The sequence below is a fragment of the Rissa tridactyla genome, chromosome 1, assembly GCF_028500815.1.
Source record: "Rissa tridactyla isolate bRisTri1 chromosome 1, bRisTri1.patW.cur.20221130, whole genome shotgun sequence".
Classification (NCBI taxonomy): domain Eukaryota; kingdom Metazoa; phylum Chordata; class Aves; order Charadriiformes; family Laridae; genus Rissa; species Rissa tridactyla.
Genome location: NC_071466.1, coordinates 159,638,390 through 159,659,380, shown reverse-complemented (window position 1 = coordinate 159,659,380; position 20,991 = coordinate 159,638,390). Strand labels below are relative to the sequence as shown.

At 42.0% G+C, this 20,991-nt stretch overlaps 2 protein-coding genes across 14 annotated transcripts in view; both read right to left on the bottom strand.

The window, feature by feature from the left end:
* POLR3B (RNA polymerase III subunit B) overlaps positions 1 to 757 on the bottom strand; it is a 79,564-nt gene extending 78,807 nt beyond the window's left edge. The window contains exons 1-2 of one of the 2 annotated variants that reach the window (XM_054211078.1): positions 631 to 753; positions 238 to 386 (exon numbers count right to left, since the gene is read on the bottom strand). Coding sequence is in view for 1 of the 2 variants with exons in the window: in XM_054211068.1 (XP_054067043.1) it covers positions 631 to 702 (72 nt within the window). In the remaining variant the exon portion in view is untranslated. Of the gene's footprint in view, positions 1 to 237; positions 387 to 630 lie in introns of both variants that reach the window. The other variant, XM_054211068.1, reaches the window with a different exon arrangement.
* A 3,086-nt stretch (positions 758 to 3,843) lies between these two features.
* Positions 3,844 to 20,631, bottom strand: TCP11L2 (t-complex 11 like 2). 12 transcript variants are annotated; one of them, XM_054204202.1, is made up of 11 exons: positions 20,467 to 20,631; positions 17,570 to 17,607; positions 15,296 to 15,465; positions 13,867 to 14,002; positions 12,773 to 12,893; positions 11,861 to 12,081; positions 10,778 to 10,914; positions 9,548 to 9,735; positions 7,992 to 8,173; positions 7,136 to 7,308; positions 3,844 to 6,564 (listed from the first exon to the last, which is right to left on the bottom strand). In XM_054204202.1, exons 3-11 carry the CDS (start codon positions 15,429 to 15,431, stop codon positions 6,320 to 6,322), a joined length of 1,539 nt encoding a protein of 512 aa, XP_054060177.1. In that variant the 5' UTR covers positions 15,432 to 15,465; positions 17,570 to 17,607; positions 20,467 to 20,631; the 3' UTR covers positions 3,844 to 6,319. The 12 variants fall into 12 exon arrangements, 11 of the variants coding, with proteins under 11 accessions (XP_054060177.1, XP_054060145.1, XP_054060139.1 ...); XM_054204170.1 differs by having other exon boundaries at positions 17,477 to 17,607; positions 20,467 to 20,630; XM_054204164.1 differs by lacking the exon at positions 20,467 to 20,631 and adding an exon at positions 20,317 to 20,432 and having other exon boundaries at positions 17,477 to 17,607.
* Between the last annotated feature and the right edge of the window lie 360 nt (positions 20,632 to 20,991).

The following is a 20,991-nucleotide window of genomic DNA, read 5'->3' as shown; positions in this document are numbered from 1 at the left end:
AGTATATCAAGGTTCCTGCAAACTTTTCCCCTTTTCTGTTCTTCAGTAATCACAGGGAACATCACCTTATACCAGCATCACCTTCTCCCACCATGGCACGGGGCGCCCATCCCAGATTTGGGATGGGAGATGCAGGTGGGGGCCAGGCAGCATGTAAAGAGGCTGCATCACTTCACTCCACAGGACAGTGGAGATATATATAGCGGAGCTACTATAATACTCACGCATCATCAGTACCTCATAATTTTAGTTTGACATTCAGCATTTAGAGGCACATGGCAATGTTGTGGCTGTGGTGTAACGCTGTCCCTCACCATGCTGGAGCACCCAGAGGAATTCATGGCAAAACACAGCACGAGGCTGCTGGGTTCCATTTCAGCCGTGCTCTTTTTACAAAAAAAAAAAAACCAACAAAACAACAAACCAGTTTGGCCATAGCGACCTGAAACGCGGCCTTCACCTCCTCCCCCTCCCCACGCGAGGCCATTGGCAAACTTTAAACTTTCTGCTGAGGGCAGGAACCCCCTCGCCGCCGTTTGCGGGAGACAGGCCAGGCAGGGAAGCCACACCTCAGCGGGCCGACCCTGCCGGCCGGTCCCCGCCGCCGCCCGCCCCCGGGCCGCCGCTAACCTCCACCGTATTCACAGGAGCCGCCGCCTGCTCCGCAGTCAGGGCCCCCAGCTCCGTAGCCAGCGCCTCCATCCCCGCAGCCCGGCAGGGAAGCCGCAAGCGGAGGCTGAGGGCGAGGGACCCGCGGTGCGGCAGCCAAAGGCGTCCTCCCGCCGCACCGGCGCGGCGCCCTGACGTTCCGGGCCCACGGAGGCCTGGCGGGGGTGAGCACAGACACGGCAAAGGCCGGGGATTTGCTGAGGGCGGTCAGGCCTCTCTCTCCCAACGCCCCGGCTCTTCGCAGAGAGCTTCGATGCCTTTCTGCGTGTGGGGGTTTCCCCCCCTGAATCCTTGAGCCACCCCCGCTGCCATGACCCAGCCCTGGCGGCCTCCTCACCGTCCCCCCAGGGGCAGGCAAGCGGAGGTGACAGAGCAATTCGGGCACAAACTGATTTTTTGCAATTTTTAGCATGAGAAGCAACGTGGAGCATGAGCTTTTGGCATTGCTACTGGCTTTTTCTGATCTTAGTGTTGAATGCTGTAGCTGGATCATGTACAAACTGCCTTCTTTTTTCTTTGCAAGTGTTGGTGCTATAGCGACACCAAAATCCCAGTCAAATAGGGAACTACTCATCTTCCTCAGTTTAACGTGAAACATCTTTGCAAATTCCCATGGCAGTTAAGTCTTCACTGGTTCACATATAATAATTGCTAAGTATGTTTTAAAAGCAGAGTGTGAAAACAGTGCCTGCACACACGCGTCTGCTCTGGCTCGGATTCTGCATGAATGGAGTTCACTGGGTTTGCTTTGGGCTCCTCCACACATCCCGCACATGAAGGCCCAGAGAGTAGGAACATTCCAGACCTCTTCCATTCTGTTTCCTGCCTCAAGTGGACAGTCGGCCCGGAGAGTTGGTGAAATACACGACAATCCTACAACACCCGACATGGCCCTCCATCTAACTAACTACACGCTTACCAAGCAACTATTTCAGTCCGATGACGCATTACCCCACAACCCGGTCTGTCAGCCCTGGCTAGTATGTAATCAGAAATCATTATTACTTCCACAATAGAAAACGATAATAAATTAAAAGTGGGAGTTAGACGATTAAGACTTTCTTCTTCCCTTTCTAAACCAAGCAGCTATTGCAGTTGGTTAAGTTCTTTGCCAGTTTTTATTACCACTTACAGGAAACAGAAGCTCTATCAGATAGCACAGGCTTTCAGCCATAAGTTTACTCCAAAATGTTTGTTCCTACTGCATAATTGGCAAAAAAAAGTTTTTTAGAAACAATTTTTTCCAATTTTACAGATTTGAAAATTCAGCAGTACGTGCTTTTCAGGTATTCTTTAGTGTAACTTTGCCTTGGGGCTATTGTAAATTGTTCACAGGGTTTAAAAAAAAAAAACAAACAAAACCAGGGATTAAAAAAGATCAAAATCCAGACATGACTGAGTGGCAGTTGTTTTAGAAATACTCTAAGTTCAAGAAACATTGTGTTTTCAACATCTTCTCAGCACATTGGACCCAGACATATGCAGTACAGTTAGCACTTCAAGACTGGCTGAATTGTGCAGAGTTATTCTGCATAAAGCTACTAAAAGGGGAGCAAGATGGAGCCAACAGTCACCTTTAATTAAAAATTATAGAAGTAAAAAGGAACATCCATCAGCTACATGTTGTACAATTCTCCTGCAACCAAAATCTTTTAACAGTGCTGTATTCTGGGTGAGGTGTTCTACAGCTTACCTACGCATTGCTGTGAATAAGACAGTTCAGTTGTTTTAAACTGACCACCTTTTTTTGATGCTCCTTCTTCTTGCAGCCAAAAAGACAGCAAACAGCTACTTACTCTTCTGTCTTTATTGCCACTCACCACTCTGGAGATCTGGCATAGCCCTCCCCCCCCAACATCTCCCAGTCTGGAGTCTCCTATCTATTTAATCATTCCCAAGAGGGAAACTATGATCAAGTATACAAATTACCTTTGTGGTGGGCTGACCCTGGTTGGATGCCCACTAAAGCCGCTCTATCCCTCCCCCTCCTTTGCTGGGCAGGGGAGAGAAAATCTAGCAATAGGTTGGGGGGTCAAGATAAGGACAGGGAGATCACTCGGCAATTAACATCACAGGCAAAACAGACTCGACTCAGGGAAATTAATTTAATTTATTGCCAATCAAATCAGAGTAGGGTAATGAGAAAACAAAAAGCAATCTTAAAACACCTTCCCCCACCCCTCCCTTCTTCCCAGACTCAACTTCACTCCTGATTTTTTTTTACCTCCTCCTCACCAGCAGCACAGGGGGCCCAGAATGGGGATTGCAATTGGTTCATCGCATATTGTTTCTGCTGCTCCTTCCTCCTCAGGGGGAGGACTCCTCAGACTCTTCCCCTGCACCAGCATGGGGTCCCTCCCACAGCAGACAGTCCTCCACGAACTTCTCCAACATGAGTTCTTCCCACAGGCTGCAGTTCTTCACAAATCACTCCAGCGTGGGTCACTTCCATGGGGTGCAGTCCTTCAGGAACAGACTGTTCCAGTGTGGGTCCCCCACAGGGTCACAAGTCCTGCCATCAAACCTGCTCCAGTACAGACTCCTCTCTCCATGGCGTCACAGGTTCTACCAGGAGCCTGGTCCAGTGTGGGCTTCCCACGGGGTCACAGCTTCCTTTGGGCACATCCGCCTGTTCCAGTGTGGGGTCCTGCACAGGCTGCAGGTGGATTATCTGTCCCACCATTAACCTCCATGGTCTGCACGGGAACAGCCTACCTGACCATGGTCTTCACCACAGGTTGCAGGGCAATCTCTGCTCTGGTGCCTAGAGCACCTCCTTCACTGACCTTGGGGTCTGCAGAGTTGTTGCTCTCACCTATTCTCATTCCTCTCTTCAGCTGTTGTTCCCTCACAGTTCGGATTTTTTTTTTTATCCCTTTCTTAACTATGTTATCCCAGCTACCACTGTTGCTGATGGGCTCTGCCTTGGCCAGTGGTGGGTCTGACTTGGAGCCATCTGGCATTGGCTCTATTGGACATGGAGGAAGCTTCTAGCAGCTTCTCACAGAAGCCACCCCTGTAACCTCCCTGCTACCAAAACTTGCCATGTAAACCCAATACAATCTTCTTCCAAGGACTAAGATCTAAGCATGTGACTGGAGTATTATTTGTGCAGCTGGATTAGAGTCACCAGCTTCAACTGGGAAGTTACAGAAAAAGAAAAGAGTCACAATGTATTATTAGTGCAGTAATTTATCTTCAGCATTTAACAGTCCATTACATTTAATAAAGTTTGCATAAATGACTTTTCACCACTAGTAGTATCACAAACAAAATTTAATGCATACAAAACCTCAAATATTTGTATTTCAACAAAGAAAGCTGCTACAGAATGGCATCTTGTTTCACAAGGACAACTTCAGAGTAGAGGCAAGTGCATTTCAGCCACAGTAGCATAAACAGCATGCAACACATGACATTAAACAGATGCAATGTCTGTGTTTGAAACATTAAATAAAAATTAAGATACATTAAACAATCACTTGAAACATAGGCCATGCTATAAAATGCCCTTTGCAAGTCACCTTAATTGCCAAAAAAACCCAATGAATCCTCATTTTTTGAGTATTTACTGGTAAAAACTTGTATGACAATTTCCCCAGTACATTAAAGATCTATAGTTTGATATTTATTTTTACAATAGAATGCATATAAAGTATATGATAAAAATGTCATGATCATGTTATAAATCATCTTCAAACATTCATAAAATTCTTTTTTGGCTGAAGCTCAAAATAGTTCAGGTATTTCTAAAGATGTAGCAAACCACTAAGATTTCATTCCCCATAATTGCTTTTGAAATGCATTCTTCTTTTGGTGATTTTAAATTGCATATCAAAATTTCATATTCAAATAAGCAAGCCTGTTTCACCTAGTGGCACAGTTACTATATTCCATGAGTTCCTTTCTCTTAGGCTTCAGGAAACAGTTCCCTTTAAAATATGTATTCATCTTTATTTTGTGCAATGTTTTTACCAGGGACAGAGAGCAGAAGTGCACTAGAAGAATCTCTTTTCTAAAAAGGCATTTTGAAGAAAGTTTCATGTACATGTGGCCAAAGTCCTCGGACACTGAGGAACAACTGACTAGAAGTCATTTCCCTTACTAAAAAGAGTACACAGTTCTGTAAAAATGGACTACAAAACCACAGTGCTAATAATGCCCAGGTTTTTAGACCTTTAGGATAGACATAGTAATGTACATACACAATTTGTGAGACACATTAAGCTTTTACGGGCAACTTTTTATCTCTTCATAAAAAATAGATTGTAATATAAAATATTAAAAACAAGCTATATAACTTGTACCACATAGAGTTTATATATATATGACATTTTAAAAGGACTATTATATGATAATATATTAGAAGATCATTTTCAAGTAAATTATGATTCAATTTCATAGACAAGAACATGTCTATAATATGTATTCCAGCAGTATCTATTCCCAGTAATCTGAAATACGCAAAATAAAGCCTGTGTAAACTCACAGAAGTTTACTTCCACATTTCTCAATTTCAAGCCTATTCCTTTTCTGTGTGCAAGATTCCTGTTGCCTTAAATGGGAACTAAGTATTGGGGCCTATTCCAAAGCAATTTGAAGAGAACTGCAGTATTTCTTACAGACTCAGTGAAGTCAATCTAATCATGTTTTCAAGAATGACTAGTGATTTGGGCTCTTGCTTTCAGACCCAAGAACATGTTCTGAAAAACTTATGCCCTCATCCAACAGAATACAGACGGGGAAGTTGCTCTGTGGTACTCTGTAAGGTCACGCTCAAGTGCTTTTGGGAATAAAGGTCAGAAAGACCTCACTTAAAAAATACTTAATACCCATTAAGATCAAAGATCAGTACATACACAGATTAGATTTAAGATCTGGATGACCTGCACTGAATAAACAAAATGCTTATAAACATTATATACAGAAATTCACTCCACCCCCCACCAACATCGTGTTTCTTAGGTGTTTATCAGTAATCTCAATTACAGTTGAGTAGTTCTGAATGATTCCTACTTTAAGTGGTGAATGTTGCTTCTGTAACTGCTATACTCCACACAGCTTATAATACTGGCATTCCTTAATGTAACAGAAGCGAAGTTCTGGTTCCAGTAATTGCAGGACTACCAGAACTTGGCCTAGTATGAACCTGGTTTTGGTTACAAAAGCAGTTATGCTGTGCTTTTTTGCTTCAGAGTCTTTTCAGAAACATAATTGTATTATTATATTTTGCTCTACAAAAATACAATGTAAGCATAGTACATTTTATCTACAATTGTTTTGACATTTCATAATTGCATTGCTATATGTAAAATATATTTAAATTGAAACATAATGTTACATTTTAATGGTAGCAAAACAGTAAGTACTTTGCCAGCTCTTCCCCCACTGCAAATCAGAATAAATGCTTGCCTTGAAAACTAATAATTCACTGGCTATTACAAGTGACACAATCCATTAAACAAACTTAGTCTATTTAAATATATATATGTCATTGAAATTAATTTCTTTCCAGTGAATTTTAGAAGCTATCTGCATACATTTTACAAGATCTCTCATTAATAGTCACTGCAGTGGGCTGTTCTTAGTGGGGAAGTCAGATCACTGTCTTGGAAGGTAAAAAAAAGGGTACAGAAATAGGTCATATTTTTCAACTGGTAGATGTTTCTGTCTCTGCTTTCCCCATTGGTGCATCAGGAAAAAGTAGTTTTCGAAGTATGTTTGCATAGAACGGTCCATACACTTGTTTATTAAAGTTTACGATGCTCGCATACTGAGATCCGACAAACTCCATCTCCGTCTGAATCACAGAAAGGCCTCCTGGCATAGTAGGCATACACTTCTGAAAATTCGGAAGAGCAAGCAAGCTTCTCATGAAGAACTGGATTCGTTTGTCTGAAGTGGAATATAAAGTACACTCAGAACAAATGGAAACCCAGGATGAAGCCATACTTGCTTTCTAAGCACCCTGCACATCAGCACAGCAAAAAAATCCAACCATATAGGTAACAACTCTTTCCCAGGCCCGCGTTGCAATGGGGAACAATACCGAAAGCTTCTTAAAGTTGGCTCCTGCAAGGCGGACACAGCATAAACCTGCTGCAGCGAGTTACGTTACCTAATATGAAACAGACTCAAAGAAAGCAAGCACTAAGTTTAAACCCAGAACTGACAGAAGGGAGACTGAATAGCACTCATTTTTCTAAATTCTTCTCCAAAATACTAGCATCTCTGGGCTTGTTTTTACAGATACTTTTAAAATTATTTCTCACTGCAACTAACCATGCTCTGCAGCATACCAAGAACACCATCTATAGATAAACAACATTCCCTTACTCTTAATCGACCCAGTATTTTACCACAGTAACAGCGCTTTTAAAAAATAATTAAACAGCTGATTAAGCTTGCTGGGAATAAGTTTATATACAGACACGTACAATAAGACAATTATTATTATCTTACTAACCAATCAAGGAACTGACGGGATTGTTCTCCTCAACAATATGCGCGATTTGACCCATTAAATTACTCTGCATTTCTTCGGTAAGCATGGGAAGACCTCTTTCAGTTAGAGACCTGTTTACTTTGCTGCAAACCTGGACACCAATAGCATTCAGAGCCTCCTTCAGATCAAAAGTTCTGGAAGAAAGAAATAGAAAAACATTAACTTTTGCAGTTTCTGTAGCACAGGTTGTAAGGTGACCTCACGTGTCTCCTTTCCCTTTTATTTTCTACCTGCTCTCTGCAATGAGAGCATTTAGAAAAGTTATCTTTTGCTTTTCCAGATTTACATACATCTGCAGATACAGGACAAATCTCCATGTGGAAGATAAAATGAGGACTTAATTGTGATTCAAATGGGAAAAATAATTTAAATTGTGCAGCAGTGACACCAGTTCATTTTGCCCTTATGCTATCCTGGGCCACATTTCACAAGAAAAAGCATAGTGGAAAACTATTTTATGAGATGCCCTTTCAGATGACATCAGACTTGCTTGTAGCGCAAATGGCAGCAGAAATAGGCAGCCCAATAGTGTAAGTTACCTACAGGTTTGAAGTAACTGCCAAGACAATTTAGTGAATGTATTTCCATAGTCTCTCCAATATTAGGAGATATGAATAAACTTCAGTACTAGGTGCCAAATTCTGTAGACTAACATCAAGATTAAAATATAACTTTGAAAACATGCCTAACATGCAGTGGACTGAAACTGTAAAGGGAATATAGATATAGATTATTAGAGTTTCCAAGCGTTTTCAGATCCACCTGGTATTTCCTGTTGAAAAAAAAAATATGAAGAGTGATAAAAACAAGGCCTTACTTCTTGTTCATGCCTTCAAGAAGGGGAACAGAGATCCTTTTCAGTTGGTCAGCAAAGTCAGGCACATCTACAATTGCTGCACCCACCATATTGTTTGTTATGAGACAAACGCAAGCTATGATTTTTAATTGATTGAGCTTTTCTCTCAACTCCTGAAGACGAACTTCATCTGTTAATAGAGTCTAGAATTGAAACAATAAAACTAATTTAGGAATACGGAGGGAGAGGCAGGAAAAAGGACAGATGTAGAATGTAATAATGAAGCATTAATATTTTTAATCACAAATATGCAAAGTCAGAAGAGACAGCAGCTGACATACCCTGAATATGTGGTATTGCACAAAGTGGCATTATGTATGAGTACCAGAAATTATAAGCCTGTGGTAGGAAGAAAGGCAATGCCTTTGGTACAGAGGAAACAGCGGACATTGCACCTTATTCCTCATCACTGCTGACAGAGATCTGTGACCGACAATTCAGCCCACGATGTGGAATGCTCAGGGGATCCAGAGGACATTGTAGTGATCACGGTTACAGACAGAATAGTCTTCTGGATTCAGCTGTCCTTTGAAAAGTGCCATAATCTGTAACTGATGGACAGTGATAACAACTGCACATGACAACCACCAGTTCAACCACCAGAGTAGGTTCTGTAAGTGCTGTAACCTGGTACAGGCAAAAAGCTAGTTGATCTTGATACCAAGACTGTAAGTACTCCCCACAGCAAGATGTAGCTGCAGTGACTTATTTTAGGTTAGAAAAAGTTCATCTAACCAAATCCCTCCACTGAGAGGCACAGGGGCATTAACATCCAACTGTTTCATAGTAATTTCATAGTACGACAAGCTAGATCCACCAGAGGATTCCTCTGTATACCTCTTATTCAAAGCTGTTCGAAGGAAGCTAAAGAGTAAGGTAGTTTCCCTTCAGTCCACTGACTGAGAGCACTAAGAGCATCCCCACATGCTTAGCAAATTCTTTGCCAGGCCACCCTAAGTATAGCTAAGGCGCTCACTGCAGATGCTAATTTTAGCCCTGACTGATGGCCAATTTCAAATTGGCTTTACGGAAAGTTGCAGAGGTCAGTAATCAGGAGTTGGAGGGAAAAACTGAACACTGATTCTTGAAGCAATAGTTTATATGCACTGAGAAAGGGTGAATATCTACGTTAGAGGGCTGCAGGTTTTTACTGGTTCTATCCTAAAGCAAGAGTGATCCCACCAATTCCTGCTGCTGTTAGGAAAACACAATGCTGTAAGTCAGTTCTCTCAAAGACAGAGAGAGCCAAGTGCTGTCAGTACAAGGCCCACCCTTTGACTGTGGCCAAGACTGCTCTTTGGGTGGAGCTGGTGAGCTATGAGTGGATAGAGGGAAAACAACTTTGAGCGCGTTCTCTTCTAGTCATTGACTTGCCCATATTTCAGAAACGATATTAGCATATACTCTCCAAATTCCAAATTTACTATTCAGAAATTTAAGAAGTGCAAGAGAACACTTATTGATGACAATATCAGGATTATTATACTAAGTCAATGTTTTTGAAATATACTTCTTACCTCTGGAATTGTTTTGCGATAATCCCATTGTAACAGTTTCAAGTAGCCGTTGTTTAGCACCAGTGTAGGACTAATAATTCGTTTAGAACTACTATCAGCACCAGGGGATGACGAAGATTCATCAGAAATAGATGACAATTCATCTTCTATTGATTCCTTTATCCATTCTGTTGTGAGATCCAGGGCACCTAAGCATTGCAAATCCGCACAGATTTACTGCATGCTTTCATCAAAATAAGCACCAGCTTCAGGAAAAGAGTTGTACACATACAGAAGAGCATTGAACTTCTGAAGACTAAACAAACATAGCCAACAGCTGAGTCTTCACACATGTAAATTCCCTCCCTCACTTTTTTTTCACTGATCTTCTTCCATTGGTGACCTTAATATTCTAGCTAGCTTGTACAAACCCAAAACGAAGTTCTTAGACTTCAGCCAACATTTTTGGGTAAAAAAAAAAAAAAAGCCTCAAAGTCTGAGTTCCCAAAGCCTTTCTTTCAGGGAGGCCACTTAATGGTTGGGGCACAGGACTGGAAAGTAGAGGTGATGGGAGATAAACTATATTAAGAGCAAATCAAAAGTTTTTGAAGAGTTCTTTCACAGGCTGTATATATAAACACAGCAGGCCGTATCAACAGCTCAAGGTTCCCATTTTAGAAGCCCCTGCTCCAGATGTTAATAAGTTTACTTTTTCTTCTTGGAAAATCTGTTTTCCTGAAGATTGTTTAGCCACATTACACGAAACCTTTAATAGTGGATCAAGTTGACTTTGCATCACCTAAGAAGTTTCCCTTAGAGCCTGCCTTTTATTAAAAAATTGATCCTGTCCCTCCCAACTTTTGGGCACACTAACTGGTTTTACGTGTTTACTTCAGATGAACAACAGACTTGTTGCATAAAAAAAAAAGAGATAAAGTCCCATCTTTCAGTATGTAGGGCTTCTGCCTCCAGACAGTAAGAGCCACTGTTTATTGTTTTTCAGATACCAACCGATTTAGCAAATGAAAGTTTGTCTGAAAGCACCCCAGACTACACATAAACACACTTTATAGCAAGTTAAGCAATTCCACATTGGTAGCTTGCTTGTCTGCATCTAACTAATGCAAAAATCCTTTGACAAGAAATCGACATTTTCCTCCAAATTAACTCCAACTGATAGATTTTATAGCATGTCTTTAAATAGTCCTCTTTTTAAAGAAAGCTTTAAATTAAATATAGCATGATACCTACTTGGTGTTTCTTCAAGAATTTCCTGGAATTTTGTTCTTTCGTAGTCCACCAAATTACGCTGAAGGTATGGCCTAAGGTTTTGAATTGTGTAGTTAGCCATATCCACTTTCATCAGGTCCAAAACATGGAATATTTGTCTGAAAGGAGGAGTTCAAAATTTGACAATTACGAGAGTCTATTGCTTTTAACCAGCGCATATGAGGTACACCTAGATTAGCACTTTAATTTCAGTTCTGGGAGAAATTAACTCCTTCACGGTATTTCAGCATAACAGACATTACCTATCTTCCAGGATACTTGGAAGAGTATTGCGTATAAGGCTTGGTGTAAGTTAAAGAACAGGACAAATATGTAACATCACTAAAGGCTACAACCCCCTAACAGGAAGAGAAGGGTTTTCAAGAACTGTATCAATTGGTACATTTCAGCCTAAATGAACAGATTTTAATTTTTTAGTCACTAATTGCACCAAGAGAAACAATCCTTCTGACCTAGTTGCTTGGGTCCCTATATATGATCCAAGTTGCAACAAAACTACCACTTACTTTTAATATTTCCGTGTACCAAAGGAGCAATAAACCAGCTTCTGCCCTTTTATGCAAGTGTTTTACTCAAGTTCAAGTAGTAAGATCTTCCTAAAGAGAACTGAAATCCAAAGTTTGGCCTCCCAGAGGAAGCATGCAATAAACGCTTCAAGAAGAAACAGGATAAGCATGCTGCTTAAATTTTGTAAGAATGAACAAGACTGAAAAAGCAGTCTCCGAAACACAAGTTATTGCAAAAGTGCTTTTTGTTCAGTGGCTTAGATATTCAGAGCTGATAGTGTTTGATCTAGGCATTCTAGCCCTTTCACTGAAAGTAAGACACATATAATATTCTGGTTACAGTGTCATAGCTCCTCCCCTTTAATGCTTTTGTATAGAAATAAGTTTTCCTATAGTTTGAAAACAGATGTTATGTAAACTGACACAATTTAAGACTTTTTTAAGACTTTACCCGCCTCTTCCACTGCCCAGTACTCTTTCAGAGAAGAGGTGTTTCCTCTAAAAAAAAACCAAAAACCACACACACCCAAATACCAACCTCAGTAATTCTACGATATTGTCAGTTGCTTTTAACTGTTTTATATCGTTGTCTCTTATTGGAGCACATAACTTTCCCATAGTGTTGATGATATAGTTAGCTAGCCCATGAATATCAACAGCATTATGTTCTGCCTGCTGTCTTATAAGATCTGTATCTAGAACTTCACAAATTTGATTTTGAATCCTGTTTGCTCCAGGAGTCAGGAAGGAAAGAAGAATCTAAAGTAGGAAAAAAAAAAGAAAGTGTTACCAATAAAAAACAAACCACACACTGAAGTAAAATTTTAATATTAATGTCAACAACTGTATTTAGCTGACCAGCTATAACAAGACTGAACATTATCTAAGGTAGCAGGAGAAAAGGACTGTTAAAAGGATCACAGTACAGTTCTGCAAAAATCCTCAGAGCCAGTAAGCCAGAAAGCATGTCAACAATGAGACTCTTTCAAAAACTAGGAGGCTGCCCTGTAAAATAAACATTTACCAACTTAAAATTTTGAAAGACTTAGTATTGTGCCATGATTGAACCTTTGTATGCTCCCTTGTGTGACAAACAAAGTCTATTTGGGCAGGTGCAGTCATGTTTATACTCCTGTTCATGCCCCAAGCTCACACTGTGTTGCTACAAAGAGGCTAGTAGAGATGTGAAGCTTTGAGAAAAGAGCTGACTTGCAACTAACCATCATGCAATGAAAGCTGAGTGGACATGCCACTGTGTGTTCATGGACATCTTCATGATTAATAGAAATAGACACATATTTGCAGTTCTGAATAATCATGGTTTCACCTTCGAAGAAAGAACTTGAGGGTGTTAGCTTGACTGAGTTAGCAGACCCTTCAGTGAAGTAAGGGACTCTCAGACCTAAGCTGACAAAACAATACTGGGGCACAGGGGAAAGAAGATCATTACCTCCTTAATTTCCTCAAAAAGCTTGATAGCATGTTCATATTCCGGAGGATCTTCATTCAGTTCTGATTCCAAATGATCCCAAAATGCCTTGTGTACAATTTGTTTCACTGTGCCTGCAAAGCTGTGGAATAAGTCAATTAGATCCAGAAAAGACTCCCAACTAGTGTTCATCCTTGGTAAAAGTGTTAGGTGAAACTAAGAGACTGATCATTTGTTGGGAAGCACACACCACCTCACCACCGATTGTGCCCTGCAACCATATCTTTCTTGGGCTGTGGATCATCAGCTCCCAAAATGTGGTCTAGACTGACGAGTCTTTCCTGAAACACCTGTATTTTATAAAGTGCTGCTGGCAACTCAGATATAGGTAAAGAGATATTACCTTTCCTTTTTCCTTAGTGAATTTGTATTCATTGTCCTAACCTGGTATGTTAGCTACTAAGCTTTCTCAAAAACTATTGTGTCATGTAACAAATTATCAGTCAAGGGACTTGTGCAATTAAAAGCCTGTTTGCTTTTTATGTAAGTTTTCTCAAAGTAAAGATCAGGTCATTTTTAAATTAGACATGTCTGTAAGCAAGAACATTTTAGCTACCTTCTAGGGAAGTTCCTCTAGATCCTACTCACTTCCTCTAGATCTCCAGGCATTTTTGCAACTGTTCTGGGCTAGCTAATTACAGCTACGTTCATGATAAGCTCTATCTTTATGGCACCAATGAGATACTACATATGACTGCAGAGGCGGCCACCATTTCATCTTTTCCACAGGGCTTGGAACTGCACAGAACAGACTGATACCCATCTCCACTATGTGCATTCACATTGTATTAGCCTTTTATCTTCCACATGACATTTAAGACAGAGCAACATGCTCCAAAGACAGTATATCAGCTCAGCTGGACTGCAACACTTGTTCCAAGCAAAACAGCTTTGACAGTGACTCCTGGAGATGCAGGATAAAAATCTGTAGCCTTCCAAGATGCTTTGGTTTGGGTTTTTTTGTAAGTTTTTTTTTTTTTTTTAATTTGCTGCTCCGTTCATTTCTCCTCTCTTCCCAACCCCAATGCTGCTTTTTGCAAGATTCAGGCTCTTACCTGTTCTGTGGGAAGTCTTCATGTTTTATGCAAAAATTTGCATTTACTGCAATTTCATGAGCTAGAGTCAAGTCTGTCAAATTTTTTGCAGCTGCCATCAGTTCATCAAATGTAATAACCTTGGGAGGGCTTGCTGCTGGAACAAACAAGATCAAGTCAAGCCAAATATCTATAGTTCATAAGTGTAATTGAAAATATTAAAATTTAGAAATTTTACAGCTTGCTAGCTAGTACTCTAGAAGAAACAACCTAGGATTACCAGGTCTTTATATCTTCTTAAAACACTAACTCAGGAAACTCCCAGCTTATCAGGGGTGTGTGTGAGCGTAACACCACACAAGCCTCAAAACGTTTTGAAGAGCAATTTAATATTTCTACATTTTAACTAAGACATCTTTTTTTTCCTTTAAAACAGGATCTTGCATTCCACAAATTTCCTATTGATTGTTCTGTAAAATCCACCAGACCAAAAGCGTGGGCAATAACAGATACCAGATGTCCATTATAATTCTGAGCACATAATGGCTATATTAGGTTTTATTAATTTATTTGTACGGGTTTTATTGCCAGGTAGAGAAGGTTATGAAGTTACTGACTTGAGAACCCCCCACTTATGTTCCATAACAGATCCATCGTAAGTTACACTCCCTTTTTACAAATGAGCATTAACAACATAACAGAAACTCTACATTGGAAAGCAAGAGTAAATTCCCAAGGTTTCTAAACCCACAAATTCTGTCATTTAATTTAGTATTTGGAATTAAACCTTTGACAACTGGTAATAAAAAAGAGCCAGCTGCCAATTGCAGCTCCACTAACAAGCTTGTTTTGACGTAAGCCTTCACTTACATAGACACTAAAAAGTATGCATGGTCTAAGAATCCTTACAGGCATGAAGCACATCCTAACCAAGGTTTTATTTAGCATTATTCAAAACACCTTCCTTGTGCAAGTGTGTGTTTTCTGTTTGATCCTAATATTTATGAAAGAAAAAAAAATGTGGGTTCAAGATTAATTTCATGTAACTTCATATAATATTATAAATCTCTAAGTTACAGATTTAATTTTTAAGTGTATGTGGAGCAAACAGAAGAAACCCACCCTTTGCACAAAGCCATATCTGCTTGAGTGGGAGACTGCTACCAACATCAAGATTAGCTCAAGATTAGGATGTCCATGGTGGCACACTTTTCTTACACTGTCTGAAGGGAAGGAGTGCACAGGGAGACCCCCACGGATACAGCTGCTGGTGGTGTTCCACACACAAGGAGATGCGCTGCTTCACAGCGGAGAGAAAGCCATGCCTTTCTCTTAATACTCTTAAACAGAGATTCAGAATCCCAGGTTCTACCCATAACAGCAAAGAGAAATGAGATAAGTTAGCCTTATCTGTCTATGTACGGTGCAGGTAAGGTTGAAATAGGCTTACACGCTGGGGAACTGGGTTTGCTTGAAGAATCGCTGTTGAAGCTCTGTCTTGAATATTCAGAGTCGCTAGAAGAAGCTGTGCTTTCAGAGAGGCGTGAAGAATCTGAATCACTGCTCTGGTCATCATTGAGAGGCATTCTGATTCACTTTAGCTGCTACAGTAAACAATACCTGGAAAGACAAATACACACCACACAAAACCAGCACTTACTATCTTTTTTTTTGTTCATTTCTCAAAAGACAAATATGGATCCTTATACTGTAAATCAAGAACAATTAGCTGCCTTTCCTAAAAAGGTGTTACAGAAAGGATCTGGGTTGACATGCAAATTTATACAGTTATTAACAAGCCACACCTGTTCTGCAAGAAAGTTCTGCTGTTTCATACCTTAATGTTGTATTAGAGACAGTCTGCAAATTGGCTATATTGAAAAAATAAAAGACTACCCACAGTAACCCCTGAAGTTGCTTGTTGTCAAAATTTTGGAAGTTCTCAACAACCATAAAGGTATCTTATGATGTTACCATCCCTCACCCGACCTCACCAAGAAGTGATATTTAGCAATTAACTTCCTTCCACAAACAGACTGCACTGAGTATAACAACTCTGAAGCAACCATAGAAGTTGCTGGGGGAGAATAGGCAAATAATTCAGAATACTACATTTCTGACAGGGTGTAGCTAGAAGTCTGGCCTGCTACTTTAGGCGTGTCTCTGCTCAGAATCAGATCGACAATGGCATAGACCCAAAAAATACTCCTCCTAGGGGTGAGGGTGGATGGGTTTTCTGTTTTAAGTCAAATGATAACTCTGAGCCTCTAACATCACATTCGGCTTACATGACAAGTAGCACTGAGAAGCATCATGCTTCATAGTGCTTCTGTCTACATAAAGAAACTGCCTCCCAGGCAGATAATCTGCAACTGCAGAGAATTTGGGCAGCTGCATAGTGCAATAGAGATGATTAGTAGTTGTATGACAGGAAGTGAAAAGTATGTTCATAATCATATTAAAATGAGAAACTGGAAGTCAGCCATAATTACTACCAAAGGAATTTGGCCCAGATACCAAAAATAGCTGTCCATCTTTGATTATGGCCACGGAGCATTCTGCAGTAGCCTTTATGAAGGGACACAGCCAACAACGCTTTCCATCAGCAAATTTAAGAAAGATGACTTCATTTACGATTAAACTGCATCAACTTCAGCAGGCAAAGAATACTCTGCAACTGATGAACTTGGGAAAAGCCACTTTCAGCAGCAAAAGGATGATCTTTGTGTCTATTTATGTGAATCAACATATTGTTGGGACAAAAGGCAGACAAAAGCGAGTAAGAGTGAAGATTTCTTTACGCTGGCACCTAGTTACAGCTTAGGAGTGTTTGATTTTTTGGGTACCAGCTCATCCTAAATAGGCCTTTATAACTTGATGACGTATTAACTGATGGCTACTCCTCTGTTAATTGAGATGATTAACATTTGTTACCTATATGTTTACTCCTCCTGCTCCTCTCCCAAGAGGAAAGAGAATGTATTTGAGTGCCTTATTTATGTAATGTTTTATGCTGCTTTTTGTGAAAAGAATTAATCATATCAGCAAAAACACAGCTGACAGTTTGTTACCTTACTGGAGAAGCCAGTAAGAGAGACTTTTGATCAGGATATAGAGGTCATGGGTTCAAGACTTACAGTGTTAGTCATGATCATTAACATCATAACTCTTTATTAGAACACCAATTTTGTAATTTCTAACAAGCAACTGAAAAAAAACCCCAGATGTTTAAAACAGCATTGACTAAACAAGACTGAGAGTTGCAAGAAAACCTAGAAAACCAGAAGGCTGAGATATTTTTGACTTGGAAATTGTATTTGTCTGAGTTACAATTAGAAATGAGTCACTAGTTAATGTTACGCAAGACACTAAAACTATTTATTCGATTCAGATCTGTATTACAGATCTCAAAGCTAGTGCTAACTAGAAAGTAGTTGTGACAAGTAACCTAACCTAACTGTAGAACGTGCTCCAGGTTTTTGATGTGGAACCGCTCACTTAAATACAGTAACCCTACAGAGCCTGCAAAGCTTATATTACTCTCCCACTATTGTTTCTGGATCAGCATCAGAACACTATTTCCAGGCTTTAGTCATGTATAAACTCCTTTATTTATACATAAATAACTAACCTCCAAAAGGTTAACGTTGCATGTGGTCCATTGAAAGACTTGATTAACGTTGTTAGCGGTGTACTGGCCCAAAAGATCTTGTAAATCACTCACCTAGTACAAGTACTTCAAGATGTGTCTATTGCTTCAGTCTAGGTGTTAAGAACATGGAAGAAGTTAAAAGATCATTAAAAAAAACCGAAGTTCTCACACAATTTATACATCATCATTTCAAGAACTTCCTCTTAACTGTCAGTACAGTAATTTTAATAAATATTCAAATTTGTAAGTATTCATATATTCAGATTGCAAGGTGCTCCTGACAGCAAGAACTAAACCAGCCATGGAGGCAAGTCAGCATCGCCATTTTCTACCCTAATCTTGATTCCCCAAAAGACCAAATCATTAAAGTGGAAATTAAAATTCTATATACATCAGGTCTTTACATACAAATCTTTACACACAGCGAATGATCTTTCGGCAATAAATACTTGCATTTCAAAGAGACTCATGACATATTTTGATGTAGCGAGACCATACCTGTTCCTACAATACATGCACATATGGAAAGCAGAGCTGTCAGTAGAGCACTTCAGGCTTAGTTTAGAAGTTTCAACAACGTAACAAGAGATGACACACTGAAAAAACACTGCAATCTTTACCACAGTAAATATGTTTCCTAGTAGGAGGCCTCAGATGGAATGGTAAGGAAGAATGGGTGCATTCTGCGGATTCAGAACACTATTGCTAAATTCTAAGTTTAAAAGATAAACAAGGCAGCAAGCACATCAAAGTGAACATACGTGAATACACAAGCAGAATCTCAATATGCCATCTACAATTTTTAAATATGCTGCCCGACAGCTAAAGAGCTTAGAGAAAAGTACATTCATTGAGCACATCAAAGGGAAGTACCAACCAAAAAAAGGTTTTTCTAATTAGTTACAACAATAGACAACCAAGTTACTTGGTCCTTTCTTTACAGCATACACTGGAAGAGCTGCTTTTCCCTTATGCTTTTGTAGGCAGCATAGAGCTTCTCATAAATTACTAAAGGCCAAGTTCACGTGTAATTTTAAGTTTAGATTAATATAATGTCCAAGTAAAAATATTTCAGAAAGCCCTTTAGGCTTCCAAGATCTCTTTGTAACTCACCATCTTGAGTAGACAATACCATCTTCTTATTTTTTGCATTGTTCATTAAGTATTACATATTAGGCTTTTAATACACAGCTTAATATCCTACTTATTCTATTAAAGGGTCAGCCTGTGGTTACAGCCTGCCCTACTCTTCCTGCGTTAAAAAGGACTGACGTATACTGTTATATTAGGTTGGATACCTTCACAGTGGGCTTCAATAAAGTTTGCTTTCTTTCAATCAGTACTATTTTGCAGGGCTTTTTTTAAATGATGAACTCTAAACGGCAGACCAAGATAAATATATATTCTAAATGTACAAACACCAAGATTCCAGGGCAGAACTAAATTATCGCAGTTTCTGCTGCTATTTAGATTATTCTTTTTTAGTAAAGATGCAATGAATACAACACTGGAGAAGCATAAAGACATCTTGGTCTTATACGGCCACATCACCCAACTTGATCATTCACTTAGAACTGACTGAGATTGCAAGATCAGATTAGTTTCAGAGAACACAAACATGCTTTTTATTCCTGAAGGCTCCCTTTCTAAGTTATTTTATGAAGCACCTGGGGAAAAGAAAAAAAAAGCTCAGAAGTTGTTGGGTTTTTTTTCCCCCCTTCAGATACCATCTTCAAGAAAAGTTTTTCCACAGCTCTGCTTTGTTCAAATAAGTCCCTCCATCCACACTCACTTTTTAAGTGCTCTGTCCAGTTCTACCACTACAAATGTCTTAACTTTGTGTATTCTACTGGGCTTACATCCTTACTTTCTTCAAGCTGGCACCGACAGAATCTCGTCGGGGCTCGAGTTTCCCTTTCACTGACCCCACCTTTGCCAGCACTCGGGGCACAGGAGCAGAAAAGGGCCTTTGTTAGAAGAGTTACGGAATTTCCTCACGCCTCACTTTTGACAGCTTTGTAGCCGACATTCCTCCCCTCCAGCCTTCTAGCTCCGCGGCTCTTCCCCTCCACCTATAGGCTCCGAAATAAGTGGGGGATGAGTGCGCGTCCCCACGGCTCTGCGTGCGGGACAGCCGGGGCTGCCACACTCTCCTCGGCCATTCTGGGGGACGCGGCCCCAGCCCGGGGAGGCCCTTCCCGCCCGCCCCCCCAGCGGGGCGCGGGGGGGAGCGGCACCGCCGCCCCCGGCTCCTCCTCTTCCTCCCATCTGTTTCGCTGCCCGTCTCCTCCCCCGACCCCATGTTTTTAACAGTTACCAGAGGCAGGAGTTTGGCACCCGCCGACCAAAACAAACAGCGTTTCCAAGGACAGGCCCGGAGGGGTGGGGAGGAAGGGAGAAGGAGAAGAGAGGGGGAGGGGGGTAACACTCTCCCTGCCAGCCCCCGGCGCTGCCCGCCTGCGAGAGTCCCGGCCCCGCGTCCTCCGGGGAAGGAGCCCGGGGTGCCCTTGCTGTGCGCTGCCGGAGCGGGGCTTCGGGGGGGGGGGGGGGGGGAATGTGTGTGGGAGCCCCCGCGGCTGCGCCCGTCGGGAAGGACGGTTAAGGGAGGGAGACAGCCCCGGAGACACGGGGTGCACGGCAGACCCTGCGAAACCCACCTGCTGCGGCGGGAGCCCCACCGGGGCAGCGGAGCGCCAGGCCCGCCGCTTCCCAACCGCCCCCACCGCACGGGAGGGCAGCACGGCAACCCCCGGGCCAGCTCTCGCACGGACACACAGGCGTGCGCCGGGCCCTGCCCCTCGCTCGCCCCGGTCACTCACCGCGGCCCCGGAGCTCGCCCTCCCTTCGCAACGCTCGCCGGGGCTTTAAACAGCCCCCCCGAGGTTGTATGCCCAGCCCGGGCTATTAGTGCCTTCCTTGGGCGCGTCCATCTCTGCCGGGGGGGTGGGGGGGGTACACGTAACATTTACCTGCCTGCCAACGGCGAGGGACTTGGGTCAACCCGCCGCTACCCGCGCCGAAAAATGCCGTGTCTCCTCATTCTGCCCGAGCGCTAAGCGGGGAGAAGGATGAGGTGACGACGGTGAAGGGGATTCGGCAGTCTCCCCCCGCGCTGAATGGGCCCTTCCCGGGGAGGAAGGCCGGGGGAAGGGCTGGGTGGTGTTTACGGAAGAGCCGCGTCGATCCGAGCTGACCACGCCCCTTTCCCCGGGGCGGGGCGGGGCCTCCGCATTAGCCCCGCCCCGGAGCCGCCTGAGGGGATGGGGCGACTCCGGGGCGGGGATGGGGCGACTCCGGGGCGGGGAGGGGGGCCCAGGGTGCCCGTTCTCGTCAGGAAAAGAGGCTGCGCCTCAGGACGTATTTGCCCGTCTCTGTTGACTGCGCTGCTAAGGAAGCTTTAAATATGCCCCCGCGAGCTATCCTGCCCTGCTTTCTTTAGTCTCTCGACGGGGGAGTGTGGGGAGGCGCCCCCTCCCCCCGCCATCTTGGGCCCC

Bases quoted from the DNA above. Each gene is read 5' to 3' on its own strand.
- TCP11L2 (XM_054204202.1), bottom strand. From the start codon at position 15,431: ATGCCTCTCAATGATGACCAGAGCAGTGATTCAGATTCTTCACGCCTC. The intron at 14,003-15,295 runs GTAAGCCTATTT...TGTTTGTTCCAG, and splicing joins CAAACCCAGTTCCCCAGCGT to CAGCAAGCCCTCCCAAGGTT. The intron at 6,565-7,135 runs GTTAGTAAGATA...ATTCCACTTCAG, and splicing joins TCCCGTCAGTTCCTTGATTG to ACAAACGAATCCAGTTCTTC.